The sequence below is a fragment of the Ranitomeya imitator genome, chromosome 2 (genome assembly GCF_032444005.1).
Source record: "Ranitomeya imitator isolate aRanImi1 chromosome 2, aRanImi1.pri, whole genome shotgun sequence".
NCBI classification, from domain to species: domain Eukaryota; kingdom Metazoa; phylum Chordata; class Amphibia; order Anura; family Dendrobatidae; genus Ranitomeya; species Ranitomeya imitator.
This window is the reverse complement of record NC_091283.1, coordinates 144402559-144419159: the sequence shown is the minus strand read 5'-3', so window position 1 is coordinate 144419159 and position 16601 is coordinate 144402559. Positions and strand designations below refer to the sequence as shown.

The window sequence follows — 16601 nt, the reverse complement described above, 5'->3', positions numbered from 1 at the left end:
GTACGAAAAAAACTTTCCCTTGAACGTTTTTTCGCTGCGACGGTCCGCCAAATGCCAACGCATCCAGTGCACGACGGACGTGACGTGTGGCCATACATCGCGATCCGTTGGCAATACAAGTCTATGGGAGAAAAACGCATCCTGTGGGCACATTTGCACGATGCGTTTTTTCCCAAAATGACGCATTGTGACGGATCTAAAAAGACGGAAGTGTGAAAGTAGCCTTCGATTGAACCTCCGATTGGAGACTCAGCTCCAGATGTAAGCCTAGCCTAACCTTCTTCAGCCAATGGACCAAACACCTCCTTCAGTGTTGCCGGGCTGTAATGCGTGATATTACCGCCAAAGCACTAGTGGACAAACAGTGATGATCTATTGTAAAATGTTGGCAATTCCCCGAGTTCATCCATCTAGCAGGAAAATGAAGACTCTCACCAGTGCTTCAAATCTATACTCAGTGTAAATATTAAAGACAAAAGGCCGGGGGAGGCCCATGCTGTAAGCGTTCCCAGACGGTGATCCTTCCAGCTTGTTAATGATCATGCTGCGCCCCAGACTGTCCTTGACCCTTATCAAAGCTTAGGCGAAATGCGCGTCGACAGGGGCGGGCTGTTACGGGGCTCCTCCACTGGTTAGTATACCACTTTATCTCCTCTTTTGCACTTTACTGGACGATGGCCTTTTGCCTAGTTACTACGGGCTTTTTAAGCATCTACCATCGTATGTTTACTTTCTGGCGTAAACTGCCTTACTCTTATGTGCTAGAACTATCTTTATCCTATTATTTTGAGGATTATGTATGTGGGTATTTAATACAGTGGTTACTATATTGTTTTATGCACCCCTTAGTTATGATATCCATTTGGTTTAATTTATTAGTACGAGGTGGTTGTGTATTCATTATGATTATGTAAATTTAATTTATACTCCATAACATCCTGTATGAATCTTTTATCCATACGTCTGTCTTCCCCTATTTATGGTTGTTATGTAATTTAGAATTTTTATGATTTAATAAATTATGATCTAACATATGCTGTAGTTGTGTATCATATTTATAGGTAGTATAGGGTTTTACAATTTTACACACTTCTTAGCATAATAAAAGATAAAATGAAATTGTATCATTTAAATCCCCGCTCTTTTTGTACATAGAAGTCCAAGGGGCGGTCTTATTTGGTGACTGACAACCTTGCTTGTATGACTGTGCATACAGATGTCTGCCAGTCCCTGAGAAGGTCCGCCCACTGGACACCTAGATCCATAATAAGCTGGTATATAATAAATTACATGGGATCTTATCCCCAAAAATTATATATCGATCTGCTCAGCTTCTCCTGTTCTTTAAAACGTTGCCTGCAGATAGAACTACACATACAATGTGACAGGCTCTCTTTAAATTACATTATATACTGTATATATATATATATATATATATATATATATATATATATATATTTATTTATTTATGAGAAAAAATAAATCACATATTTTGCTTCTAATAATATTTGTCATTGTTTATTGAAATATGTATTGTTAAAATGAATCGGTCAGCAGGTTTTTGCTATTTAACCTGAGAGCAGCATAATGTAGTCCTTGATTTGCACTAATTTAGGGAAAGAGACCCTGATTCCAGAGTTCTTAGATGCAGCACCAAGCAGAGCTGAGAAAGCTAACCCCACCCACACCAAGCTCTGTATGCACATTATATACTGACAGTGCGCTGCTTATCAGAGGAGGGGTGTGGTCAGACCAGGAGACATGCCTCTGTAGTCCAATAGTGACAATCCCCAGGTAACATAGTAACATAGTAACATTGTTAGTAAGGCCGAAAAAAGACATTTGTCCATCCAGTTCAGCCTATATTCCATCATAATAAATCCCCAGATCTACGTCCTTCTACAGAACCTAATTGTATGATACAATATTGTTCTGCTCCAGGAAGACATCCAGGCCTCTCTTGAACCCCTCGACTGAGTTCGCCATCACCACCTCCTCAGGCAAGCAATTCCAGATTCTCACTGCCCTAACAGTAAAGAATCCTCTTCTATGTTGGTGGAAAAACCTTCTCTCCTCCAGACGCAAAGAATGCCCCCTTGTGCCCGTCACCTTCCTTGGTATAAACAGATCCTCAGCGAGATATTTGTATTGTCCCCTTATATACTTATACATGGTTATTAGATCGCCCCTCAGTCGTCTTTTTTCTAGACTAAATAATCCTAATTTCGCTAATCTATCTGGGTATTGTAGTTCTCCCATCCCCTTTATTAATTTTGTTGCCCTCCTTTGTACTCTCTCTAGTTCCATTATATCCTTCCTGAGCACCGGTGACCAAAACTGGACACAGTACTCCATGTGCGGTCTAACTAGGGATTTGTACAGAGGCAGTATAATGCTCTCATCATGTGTATCCAGACCTCTTTTAATGCACCCCATGATCCTGTTTGCCTTGGCAGCTGCTGCCTGGCACTGGCTGCTCCAGGTAAGTTTATAATTAACTAGGATCCCCAAGTCCTTTTCCCTGTCAGATTTACCCAGTGGTTTCCCATTCAGTGTGTAATGGTGATATTGATTCCTTCTTCCCATGTGTATAACCTTACATTTATCATTGTTAAACCTCATCTGCCACCTTTCAGCCCAAGTTTCCAACTTATCCAGATCCATCTGTAGCAGAATACTATCTTCTCTTGTATTAACTGCTTTACATAGTTTTGTATCATCTGCAAATATCGATATTTTACTGTGTAAACCTTCTACCAGATCATTAATGAATATGTTGAAGAGAACAGGTCCCAATACTGACCCCTGCGGTACCCCACTGGTCACAGCGACCCAGTTAGAGACTATACCATTTATAACCACCCTCTGCTTTCTATCACTAAGCCAGTTACTAACCCATTTACACACATTTTCCCCCAGACCAAGCATTCTCATTTTGTGTACCAACCTCTTGTGCGGCACGGTATCAAACGCTTTGGAAAAATCGAGATATACCACGTCCAATGACTCACCGTGGTCCAGCCTCTTCATAAAAACTGATTAGATTGGTTTGACAGGAGCGATTTCTCATAAACCCATGCTGATATGGAGTTAAACAGTAATTCTCATTGAGATAATCCAGAATAACATCCCTCAGAAACCCTTCAAGGTGTTAAAACCTTCACTGTAAGTAAACAACAGCACACAGCCAAAAAAGTAACAAGTAGTTGAAATCCTTGTTTTAGCCCTTATCTCCTGCTGTCTTCAGATTCCATAGCAAAAACCTGCTGACAGATTCCCTTTAATACTTTTGTTAACACATTGACTTTCGGTTGCACAGCAAACAAATTTGTGTGACTTATCTCCGACATGGTATTTTTTGCTGTCTAAAATCCATTATACAGTAAAAAGAAAATCGCAAACATGTCGCAATTGGGTGACAGTACTGGTAAAGTCGCATGTGGCATACAATCCGTCACCAATCAGCAGGTTATTGTGGTTATTGGATAACTGTTGCATTGCATTTACATTAACTCTTGTGCCATAGTGTAAATATATTCTCCGCCATTACTTGTCAGGTGACAATGTATTGCGATCATCTTGTCGCACAACCCCAGTTTGTCTAGCCCTGGCCGCGAATGTTTTGCTATGATTATAATACATATATATTTTTTGTCGTTTGCAGCACGTAAGCTGAAGAAATTAGGTAACCTCAAAGCTCAGGAGGAGTTGGAGGGATCTTCTGGCCAGGGCGAAGGCAGAGACATGACACCCAATATGTCTCTGACGCAGCTTGAAGGCTACAGCTGCCAACCAATCTTCCTCAATGTTCTGGAGGCCATAGAGCCAGTTGTGGTCTGTGCCGGACATGACAACAATCAGCCGGACAGCTTTGCCGTGCTCCTCAGCAGCCTGAACGAACTGGGAGAGAGACAATTAGTCCATGTGGTAAAGTGGGCGAAGGCATTACCAGGTAGGTGTCTGGATCTGAATGGTGGGGACATTCTTTCCTGGTGGAACCTACATGTAAAGAACGACAGACCTGTTCAGACACATGCTCCCAAATTGTGTCCATTGTGGCAGATTTAGGAATCTAAAAGTGCCAGAATTTGGGGGGAATTTGGGCATGAAGCTGTCCTGCCTACCTTATACCATATTGATTATGTGCTTTAGACACTTGACAGATTTGCCTTCATTCACAAAGTGGCATAGTTCCCGTGTAAGTGACGTAGCTTATGATCACTAGCTTTTTTTCTTTCGTTTTTGGAGCAGATTTAGATCTGCACCAAATCTGCAAGTCACAAATAAGCAACATTACACTTCAGGATTCTCATTCACTTTGCTGGCATCAGGAAACCCTTCAGCTTTTATCACAAATCAGCACTGACAAAACATAATGTGTGCACACAGCCTAAAGGTGCACCAAATTTATCAAAGAACACTGTGATAAATTTGGTGAATTTTAAAACTGCCTAGTCTGCTTTAACCCCTTCCCGACATGCACCGTACTAGTACTGTTCTGCAGGAATTGCACTCCCGCATCAGCAGTACTAGTACAGCGCACCGATCACGCGGCCTCAGAATGAGCTCCACGGCGATCAGGTGCGGGAATCAGGTGTATGTGGCAATGGATACCTCGCAGCAATGCCCAAGATCGGTGCTAGCATCGATCGCGGGCATTTAACCCCTCTGATGCCGCTGTCAGTAGTGACAGCGGCATAGAGGAGCATTGCACAGGGAGGGGGCACCCTGCTCACTTCTATCAGGACAATGCAATGCGTTGTCCTCATGATCTCCATGGAGATCTCCGGCACCAGGATGGCCGCGGAGTCCTCCCGGGTCAAGGAGGGAAGGTGGCTTGTGAGTGCCTGCTGAGAGCAGGCACTGGCATGCCTCCTTCCCTGCCTGTCAGATTGTGATCTGATACTTTGTTTAATGCATTAATACATTGCAGGGTGTCAGATCAGCGAACTGATGATAGAGTGATGTCCCATCCTGGGACAATGTAAAAAAAGTTTTAAAAAAAGTATTACAAAGTGTAAAAATATTTTTTTAAAGTCTCCAAAATATGTTATTCAGTAAAACACAAAGGAAAGATTCTTTTTACCAAAGGGTGAAATCACTAGTGTACATAAATCCTTCTAAAATTGTATTTTATTGAAGTTTACTAAAACTGCACCTATAAACCCCAGTGCACAGTGAGGATCTAAAGTTGTTACAGCTTGCTGAAATTTTTATATGTACAGTACAGACCACAAGTTTGGGCACACTTTCTCATTTAAGATTTTTCTGCATTTTCATAACTATGAAAATTGTACATTCACACTGAAGGCATCAAAATGATGAATTAACACATGTGGAATTATATACTTAACAAAAAAGTGTGAAACAACTGAAAATATGTCTTATATTCTAGGTTCTTCAAAGTAGCCACCATTTGCTTTGCACACTCTTGGCATTCTCTTGATGAGCTTCAAGAGGTAGTCACCGGGAATGGTCTTCCAACAATCTTGAAGGAGTTATTATTATTATTATTTATTATTATAGTGCCATTTATTCCATGGCGCTTTACATGTGAGTTCCCAGAGATGCTTAGCACTTGTTGGCCCTTTTGCCTTCACTCTGCGGTCCAGCTCACCCCAAACCATCTCGACTGGGTTCAGGTCTGGTGACTGTGGAGACAAGGTCATCTGATGTAGCACCCCATCACTCTCTTTCTTGATCAAATAGCCCTTACACAGCCTGGAGGTGTGTTTGGGGTCATTGTCCTGTTAAAAAATAAATGATGGTCCAACTAAATGCAAACCAGACGGAATAGCATGCCGCTGCAAGATGGTGTGGTAGCCATACTGGTTCAGTATGCCTTCAATTTTGAATAAATCCCCAGCAGTGTCACCAGCAAAGCACCTCCACACCATCACACCTCCTCCTCCATGCTTCACGGTGGGAACCAGGCATGTAGAGTCCATCCGTTCACCTTTTCTGCGTCACACAAAGACACGGTGGTTGGAACCAAAGATCTCAAATTTGGACTCATCAGACCAAAGAACATATTTCCACTGGTCTAATGTCCATTCCTTGTGTTCTTTAGCCCAAACACGTCTCTTCTGCTTATTGCCTGTCCTTAGCAGTGGTTTCCTAGCAGCTATTTTACCATGAAGGCCTGCTGCACAAAGTCTCCTCTTAACAGTTGTTGTAGAGATGTGTCTGCTGCTAGAACTCTGTGTGACATTGACCTGGTCTCTAATCTGAGCTGCTGTTAACCTGCGATTTCTGAGGCTGGTGACTCAGATAAACTTATCCTCAGAAGCAGAGGTGACTCTTGGTCTTCCTTTCCTGGGGGGTCCTCATGTGAGCCAGTTTCTTTGTTGCGCTTGATGGTTTTTGCCACTGCACTTGAGGACACTTTCAAAGTTTTCCCAATTTTTCGGACTGACTGACCTTCATTTCTTGAAGTAATGATGGCCACTCGTTTTTCTTTACTTACTTAGCTGCTTTTTTCTTGCCATAATACAAATTCTAACAGTCTATTCAGTAGGACCATCAGCTGTGTATCCACCAGACTTCTGCACAACACAACTGATGGTCCCAACCCCATTTATGAGGCAAGAAATCCCACTTATTAAACCTGACAGGGCACACCAGTGAAGTGAAAACCATTCACAGTGTCTACCTCTAGAAGCTCATCAAGAGAATGCGAAGAGTATATACGTATCATACTTGTGTAATAAATGATGGGGCTGTTTATCCCATCATGGCTTATATCTGCCTCAATTTTCTAGAGAAAAAAATGTTCTGGAAGGAGAATTTAATATACATGCATACAAATCATTGCTGTCACGTACATTCAGAATTCATTATCCCAGGTAGTATTACAATTAATGGGACTATACAATCCTATGCTGTCCAATCTGCTTAGCAGCGGAGGATTGCCCCCTATAATACGAAATTTGGCTCCCCCCGCTCCACGGCGGCTCGCCCTTGCCCTATTATTCCCTGAAACTAGGGTATATAACATTCTAATCTAGACAAAGTAATCCTATTCTTAAAATAGTGCAAGCACACCCCATACAAAAAATATTAAAGACTTGTCATTTAGTTGTGCTGTGCAGGATTATCAGGAGGCCAGATACAAAGGCAGTGACAGAGAATAGATACAGGATGATGGATGCCCATTTTGATATGACAGAACCCCGGCTGAAGATGCCCTGTAACGAGGCAGAAGGAGATACTTTAGACACCGTCTGGCTCATGATAAAGCAGTGTCCGTCTCTTTGAGTGTGCATAAAAGCACAGGCGGCCACAGTTTTGCACACCTCTAAAAAGAAGGACAACGTTGAAAAGAGGCCAGACAGAGACAAGAGTATCTTTGCTGCCTCATTATAGTGAGTGGACCCAGCAGGTGTGTTATCAGAATTACGTCTTTCGAAGATTTAGATGGAAACCTCCGATGTAAGTGCTCAGTGTAGAGCACAGGATAAATGTGATCCAAAATATTATGTAATATGTTCCCAATAAAATTTTCAACTCAATCCACAAAAAAAGCAAGTCCTCACTCAGGTCTATCATCTGGTAAAGGAAATATAGGTGGCTTACATGTTATTGGTAAGACAAAGGCTCTGGAAAAGTGCTATGGCTACTCAACCCCCAAAAGAAATCCAGGGAATTCTCCCCTCTCAAATACAAATCCCCCCTCCCTTCTGAGCCCCAGTGTGCCTAAACGATATTTAACCCCTTCATGACCACAGCTTTTTTCGGTTTTGTGTTTTCGTTTTTCGCTCCCCTTCTTCCCAGAGCCATAACTTTTTTATTTTTCAGTCAATATGGCCATACGAGGGTTTTTGTTTTGCGGGACAAGTTGTACTTTTGGGCGACACAATTGGTTTTACCATGTCGTGTACTAGAAAACGGGAAAGAAATTCCAAGTGCAATGAAATTGCAAACAAAGTATAATCCCACACTTGTTTTTTGTTTGGCTTTTTTACTAGGTTCACTAAATGCTAAAACTGACCTGCTATTATGATTCTCCAAGTTATTACGAATTCATAGAAACCAAACATGTCTAGGTATTTTTTTATCTAAGTGGTGTAAAAAAATTCCAAACTTTGCTAAAAAAAAATTGTGCAATTTTCCGTTACCCGTAGCGTCTCCATTTTTCGTGATCTCGTGTTGGGTGAGGGCTTATTTTTTGTGCCGAGCTGACGGTTTTAATGCTACTATTTTGGTGCAGATGCGTTCTTTTGTTCCCCTTTATTGCATTTTAATGCAATGTCGCGGCGACGAAAAAAACGTAATTCTGGCGTTTTCATTTTTTTTTCTCGCTACGCCGTTTAGCGATCAGGTTAATCCTTTTTTGTATTGATAAATCGGGCGATTCTGAATGCAGCGATACCAAATATGTGTATGTTTGATTTTATTTTTATTGTTTTATTTTGAATGGGTTGAAAGGGGGTTATTTGAACTTTTATTTTGTTTTACATTTTTAGAAACATTTTTTTTACTTTTGCCATGCTTCAATAGCCTCCATGGGAGGCTAGAAGCTGGCACAACTCGATCGGCTCTGCTACATAGGAGCGATGCATATATAGTTCCTATGTAGCTGAATTACTGCATTGCTATGAACGCCGACCAAAGGGTGGCGCTCACAGCAATCTGGCATCAACAACCATAGAGGTCTTCAGAAGACCTCTGGTTGTTATGGCAACGCTCCGATGACCCCCGATGCCCTATGGCCGGAAGTGCTTGTTAAATGCCTCTGTCAGAGCTTGACTGCGGCATTTAGCTAGTTAATAGTGGCGGGTGGATCACGTACAAGACACCTGACATGTCCTGGCTTTCATGTGGGCTCAGCGCCGGAGCCCACATCAAAGGGGGAGACACGACATTCGCAGTACAGAAATGTTTAGCATTTCTGAAGTGATGAGTGCCTGCCTAATTTACGGCTGCGTGTCTTCAGAAGCGGGAGCTGGGACTAATATACTGGAAACTACAGTGTACGGGCACTCCAATGTACAGGTACTACAATATATGGACGCTACAGTCTACTGAGAACTACAGTATACAGGCACTACAATGTATGAGCACTAGAAAACCACAAAAGAAATAGTGTACTAGTCCAAAATCATGAAAAATAAATTTTTATTAAAGACATAAATAGAAGAGGTCTTGAATAACAGCAAAAGCTAAAATTGGCAACCACCTGCAAGCTGCAGTAGGAGAACAGAGCGGCACAAATACCAAATCAAACGTAATTAAACATTGTGAAATACCAAATCCCAGATGCCATATATTGGATACACAATATCAATATGCAGTGTCTGGAAAACATTCCACGCCGTGTCAAAAACATTATAGGCAGACAAATATCCACAGGGCATACATTAGTATATCCAACAACATACCGTATATACTCGAGTATAAGCCGACCCCCCTAATTTTGCCACAAAAAACTGGGAAAACTTATTGACTCGAGTATAAGCCTAGGGTAGGAAATGCAGCAGCTACTGGTAAATTTCAAAAATAAAAATAAATGCTCCATAAAGTTCATTATTGCCCCATAGATGCTCCATATACAACTGTGCTATATAGAATGCTCTGCACCATTCATTATGGCCCCATAGATGCTCCACATAAAGCTGTGCCATATGGAATGCTCTATACCGTCCATTATGGCCCTATAGATGCTCCATAGAAAGCTGTGCCATATATATATTGCTCTGCACCGTTGATTATGGCCCCATAGATGCTCCTTATAAAGCTGTGCCCCATATATATTGCTCTGCACCGTTGATTATGGCCCCATAGATGCTCCTTATGAAGCTGTGCCCCATATAGAATGCTCTGCACCGTTGATTATGGCCCCTTAGATGCTCCTTATGAAGCTGTGCCCCATATAGAATGCTCTGCACCGTTCATTATGGTCCCATAGATGCTCCTTATGAAGCTGTGCCCCATATAGAATGCTCTGCACCGTTGATTATGGCCCCATAGATGCTCCTTATAAAGCTGTGCCCCATATATATTGCTCTGCACCGTTGATTATGGCCCCATAGATGCTCCTTATGAAGCTGTGCCCCATATAGAATGCTCTGCACCGTTGATTATGGCCCCTTAGATGCTCCTTATGAAGCTGTGCCCCATATAGAATGCTCTGCACCGTTCATTATGGTCCCATAGATGCTCCTTATGAAGCTGTGCCCCATATATAATGCTCTGCACCATTGATTATGGCCCCATAGATGCTCCTTATAAAGCTGTGCCCCATATATATTGCTCTGCACCATTGATTATTGCCCCATAGATGCTCCTTATAAAGCTGTGCCATATATAATGTTCTGCACCATTGATTATGGCCCCATAGATGCTCCATATATAATGCTGTGCCATATAGAATGCTGCTGGCGCTGCAATAAAAATAAAAAAATCACATACTCACCTCTCTTGCTCAGGATGCCAGCGCTTTCAATATTTACCTGCTCCTCGTGCAGCTCCGTCTCCAGCACTGACGCTCAGCAGAGGGCGCGCACTGACTACGTCACCGCGCCCTCTAACCTGAGCGTCACAGCCAGGAGACGCTGCAGACGGAGCCGCACCGGAGCGAGGAGCAGGTAAATATCGCGCAGCGCTGCGCTCCCCGTATACTTACCTGCTCCTGGCGCGGTCCCTGCAGTCTCTGCTTCCCCGACGCTGCAGCTTCTTCCTGTAATTGAGCGGTCACAGTTACCAATCATTTACAGCAATGAATATGCGGCTCCTCCCCTATGGGAGGTGGAGCCGCCTATTCATTTCTGTAATGAGCGGTGCCATGTGACCACTCAGTACAGGAAGAAGCTGCAGCGCCGGGGAAGCCAGGGACTGCAGAGACCGCACCGCAGCAGGTAAGTATAACTACACAGCCCCCGCTCCCCCTCACCTGCCGACCCCCGGGTATATGACTCGAGTATAAGTCGAGAGGGGGACTTTCAGCCCAAAAAAATGGGCTGAAAATCTCGGCTTATACTTGAGTATATACGGTACCTAGTAATAGTGAGCAATTTGACCCGCTGTCTCCCACCCTCCCGACGCGCGTTTTGGGTCAACCTTCCTTGAGGTTGATCCATAGCACTCCCTCTCTCCCAAAGACCGCCATGTAGCTAAGCAGTACTCTACAATAGTAGAAATTGTGTGACAAATTTTGGTAGCATTGTTACCCATTTACCCTGGTAAAAATGTAAAATCTGGGGCTCAAACTATTTTTTGTGGTAAAAATTTAATTATTTTTTCATCACTGCCCTATGGTATAAACTTCTGTGACACACGTGTGGTGTCAATATGATCACTGAACCCCTAGATGAGTTAATTGACAGGTATAGTTTGTGAAATTGGGTCACTTATGAAGGGGATGTTCTGCTGTCTTGGTACCTCAGGGGCTCTTCCATTGGGTCACTGTATTTTCAAACCATAACAACAAAATCTGCACTATAATATGGTGCTGCATCTATTCTGAGCTTTGCACTGTGTCTGAAAAGTATTTCCCGATTACATGTAGAGTACTAGCGTACTCAGGAGAAATTGCACAACCTACTGTGAGCTCAGTTCTTTCCTTTTAGCCCTTATAAAAAATTAAAAACATGGGGCTAAAACAACATTTTAGTGGTAAAAATGTAATTATTCTTACTTCCCTGCCCAATGCTATAACATTCTGTGAGTTAAATGTGGTTGCAACATGCTCACTGCACCCCTAGATAAACTAATTGGGGGTTGTAGTTTGTAAAATGGGGTCACTTATTGGTGCAATCTGCTGTTCTGGAACCTCAGGGGTTATGCCAATGTGACATGGCAACCATTGCAGCAAAATCTGAACTCCAATATGGCGCTTATTTCCTCTGGAACTTTGCACTGTGCCTCACAAGTAGTTCTTGACCATATATGAGATTTTGGCGCAATCAGGAGAAATTCTCCTGTTACCCTTGTGCAAATGAAAAATTTGGGGCAAGACCAACATTTTTGCGGGAAAAATGTTTTCATTTTCACAGCTTAACATTATAAAATTCTATAACGCACCAGTGGGTTCAAGATGCTCACTACACCTCTAGATAAGTTCCTTGAGGTGTTTAGTTTCCAAAATGGAGTCACTTGTGTGGGTTTACCACTGTATAGGCACATCAGGGGCTCTCCAAACACTACATGGCATCCGCTATCCATTCCAGCCAGTTTTGCACTCCAAAAGTCAAATGGTGCTTTCCTTTTGAGCCCTGCCGTGCACCCAAATAGTAGTTTTTCATCACATGGGGGTATCGGCGAGGAGAAATTGCAAATTATACAGTCCATTTTCTCCTGTTACTCTTGTGAAAATGCTAAATTTGGGGCTAAATCTTTTTGTGTGGAAAAGTAAAATTTTCATTTTTTCCTTCCACTTTGCTTAAATACCTGTGAAGCACGTGAAGAATTAATTAACTTATTGAATTGGAAAATTGAGAAATTCCTAATCAACTTTTAACCCTTCGACCGTCCTAACAAAAAAAAAATATGTTTAAAAAATGATGCTGATGTAAAATGGAAGTGTGGTAAATGTTATTTATTAACTACTAGATGGCAGCCCGATTCTAAAGAATCGGGAGTCTAGAATCCATATATACTTTATTTATTCAAATGTAAGAATAATACAATTAATAAATAATAGTAAGAAAGAACAAAAATAATAGGCAGTATATGGAGAAAACACCAAACAAAAGTTCAAAATTGGTGTGAAAATGTCACTGAACCACTTCACAACTAAATATATATAGTTTTGGTAAATGGTATTATCATTTTTTTGACGAAATTCGGCAGGAGCTTGGAGAGCAACGTCACTGGGCCCGCTTCCACGCAGTAGAAACTTGCTGTGAGGTAAAAATTCAAAAATCACACCAAAAATGGCGGGCGGAGTGTGTCACAGTACGGCACGTTTCTGATTGGTCGCTCGCAGCAGGCGGCAACCAATCAGACACTTGACACTGTTGACGTCACTTATCTCCGGACATTAGCTCCGGACATTAGCTCCGGACATTAGCTCCGGACATTATCTCCGCACATTAGCTCCGGACATTAGCTCCGGACATTAGCTCCGGACAAAGCCACGGAAGTTGGCACAAATTGCAGGAAGTAGTATTCTAGGCAATTAATCTCCGGACATTAGCTCCGGACATTAGCTCCGGACATTAGCTCCGGACAAAGCCACGGAAGTTGGCACAAATTGCAGGAAGTAGTATTCTAGGCAATTATATATTAGATTTTGTATGGTATGACTATGATTTGAATGCAAAAAAATTGAACATTTCTAAATTTTCAAGAAAATTTCAATGTTTTCAGAAATAAATGGAAAAAACATCAGCCTAAATTTATCACTAACATGAAGTACAATATGTTACACACAAAAAAAAATTCTGCAGGATCAGCGGGATCCGTTGAAGTGTTCCAGAGTTATTACCTTGACAGTGACAGTGATCTGAATTGTAAAAATTGGCCTGATTAGAAAGGTGAAAACTGGCTTGTGGGTGAAGGGGTTATGTGCAGGAAACTTGAGCTAAAATTTTTGGGAACAAAGTGTCACATTTAAGCCAAACTCTTTCAGTAATGCCTCTTCCTTTGCCAGACAAGGTGCACAAAGTGTTAAAAACATATCACAATTTGTGGTGTAAGTCATGATAGGTGTTTTATTTGGCCCAAATTGCACCCGACTTCTGGCACCTTTAGCATTGTATTCCACCTTCAATATATATGGCCCACCATGTCCCTCAAAAATGTATTCTTTAGTATTTACCCAAAATGTAAAAAGTTGTGCCAAAGGCCCATAATTAAAGGCCGTGCAGTGGTTGCACCAGATATATAATCAATAGAGATGACCACACTGTAAAGTTCGGGGTTGGTACCTGACACCGAACACCGGTGTTGAACTGCGAACACAGACTTCTCCTTGTTAGTCCGTTTTGCCTTTCGGCAGTTTGGAGAGGAGAGAGATTTTCCAGTTCCATTGTTCGGATACTCATTGATTTCTATGGGGTTCTGGTTTAGGTTCAAGTTCGGGTACAGATCTGGGCCCTGAACCAAACTTTTGACTAAAATTCGGTCAAACCTGACAAACACGAAAATCCACAGGTCTGCCCATCCCTAATTATCGACTATACTGGTGCATGTAACAGCTATGAAGAGGCGCAAGCAAGAAAAATGTGTCTTGTATATTAATGTGCTGCAGGGTTTTCCGAATGAATAGATGTGCTTTCATGGACATAATCGCTTCTGGCTTTACTGTGTTGAGAAAAGTGCCTGACATGTGGAAGTTGTGCTGACATCTCGTGCAGAGAATGTACCGTAGGTGGATGGATTCACATGAGCACAACAAAGTATTGCATTTTAAGAGATCGTACAGGGGTTTCCTCTTTGGACAATGTCTACTTGGTAGAAGTGTTTCTTGACATTGAGCTGATTACAAAGTGCCCTGCTCCAAACAGTTGTGGGGAAACCTACAATGTTTAATATCAGGATCATCATAAAACATGATATAGTGCAGATTACAGTAACGAGGCCTTGTGTGTAATCCAGTACAGGACATGTCCTGCGGAGGCGCTCTCTCTCTCACTGCCCTTCACTCACACCATAAGATGAAGATACACTATGGAAAAGTGTTCACTATTCAATCAGGATTCATTAATAAGATCCATGAAAATAGGTTTTCTAAACTGGACAACCCTTTTAAAGGGAACCTGTCACCAGATTCATTCTGCCTGATCCACGGGCAGCACTAATCAAACACTGGCTGCTTCTGCACGGTTACAGCTAAGTATGTGTAAAACGCATTTCAGATAGAACATAGCGTCTTCTCCCCTCTCCAGTCAAGATGGCTGTACATAGGGAATGTGTGATGCAGCTGCAGTGCAGTTTAGCGCAACCTCCACCAGGGGGTGCTGGTGAGGAAAGAGAGGTTGCACACTCACAACGTAGCAACTCTGAGCAGCTGCACAGGTGTCACAGGTAACGAAAGAGTGGTCAGACGAGCAGAGTCAGAAACTGTCAGGAGCAGAAGTACCAGAGGTAACAGCAAAGCATGAAGTCAGAGTCAAGCCAGAAGTCAGAGCCAAATGGGAGCACGGTATCCAAAACGTGAGACTTTTGACGAAGTCGGGGTACAAGCCAGAAGTCAAAGCCGGTCGGAGAACGAGGTATCAGAGACAGAAAGCAAGAGGCGAAGTTTAGAGATCAGGTCGAGTCATACACTGTAAGGAAAATCACCAGACGAACACTAAGTCAGGGATAAGGAGCGGGTCTCACACAAATATGGGAAGTCAGAGACAGAAGGATCACCAGGGTATACGAGTCAGCTGCCTTAGTCTGGAAGGATGAATTCTCATTGACGCTGGCCAGCAGACTGCAGAGGACTGAAAAAGCCCAGCCAGCTCCAAAACGAGTCAGAGGGGGTTAACCCCTGCATAACCAGTCCAGAGAGAGGAAAGCAGAAAACAAACTCTGGACTGGATCATGACAGAATGTACATAGAGAGACCCATTATATGGATCTGTGCAGGGACAATGAATGGGTCTAGTCAGGCAAAACACATGTTCCCCAGATAGATCTTCATACTATGTTTTCTCTGAAATGCTTCCACTTAATTGCACAGTGAGACTGATTCATGCTGCTCATGGTCAGGGCAGCATAAATCTATTGATGGAATCCTTTTAAACGAGTGTTCTGTGCCCTGTGTCTTGTAGTAATAATTTCAGAAGAGCTGAAAGGCCCTGGTGGTGCACCACTGTATCATTCTCTAGAATGGTAATTACTAGAGATGTCTATACATTGTAGATAGCCATCCATTCTGCTGACTGTTGTTTCTCCTTTCTTCCTTGTACACATTGATGCTTGTGTGAGCCTTCACATGTTCTCAATGGGGAGAGAGGAAACAGGACACCTCTGCAGAAACTAGCTGATCAGCTGTTTGAGTTTATACAGACATCACTTATGTAGGAGGGCGGTAACATTATTGTGACTGCTCCACAATGATACATTGCTGAAGATATTATTTGCAGCTTGTTAATTTATCACTCAAATGAATGGGAAAGGAAAAAGGGGAAAAATGTATGAAAAAAGGAGGCAAAAATGCACAGATTTTACGCAGTGTTTTTCCTGACAACACTCTGCAGTAAAGATATGCTGCTAATGCTAAGCGTGTGCACATACTCTCATTGTATAATGAGTTCAGAAGGGCTGGAAAATATTATTAAAGGGGTTGTCCAGAACTATTTAATTTGTTTTTACCATGCGCATAAAAACAAACAGGTAGGTAGTTTTAACAGACAACTACAATGCAGGCTCAGAACGGTCACTGTGGGTCACTTTGTCGATAGGTGGTCATCATGCTGATTGACAGCCGGCTCCCTGCAGTTGCTGACTACTGCAGGCTGCTTTGTCGACAAGTGGTCATCATTCTGGCTGACAGCTGGCTCCTTGCAGTTGCTGACTACTACAGGCTGCTTTGTCGACAGGTGGTCATCATGCTGATTGACAGCCGGCTCCCTGCAGTTGCTGACTACTACAGGCTGATTTGCAGACAGTTGGTCAACATGCTGATTGACAGCCGGCTCCCTGCAGTTGCTGACTACTACAGGCTGATT

The 16601-nt window shown here is 42.5% G+C and overlaps 1 protein-coding gene across 1 annotated transcript in view; it reads left to right on the top strand.

Annotated features, from left to right (window-relative positions):
• Window positions 1-16601, top strand: part of AR (androgen receptor) — a 427211-nt gene that overhangs the window by 368788 nt on the left and 41822 nt on the right. Inside the window, exon 4 of the mRNA XM_069747353.1 lies at window positions 3665-3952. Coding sequence (XP_069603454.1) covers window positions 3665-3952 — 288 coding nt within the window. The remainder of the gene's footprint in view (window positions 1-3664; window positions 3953-16601) is intronic.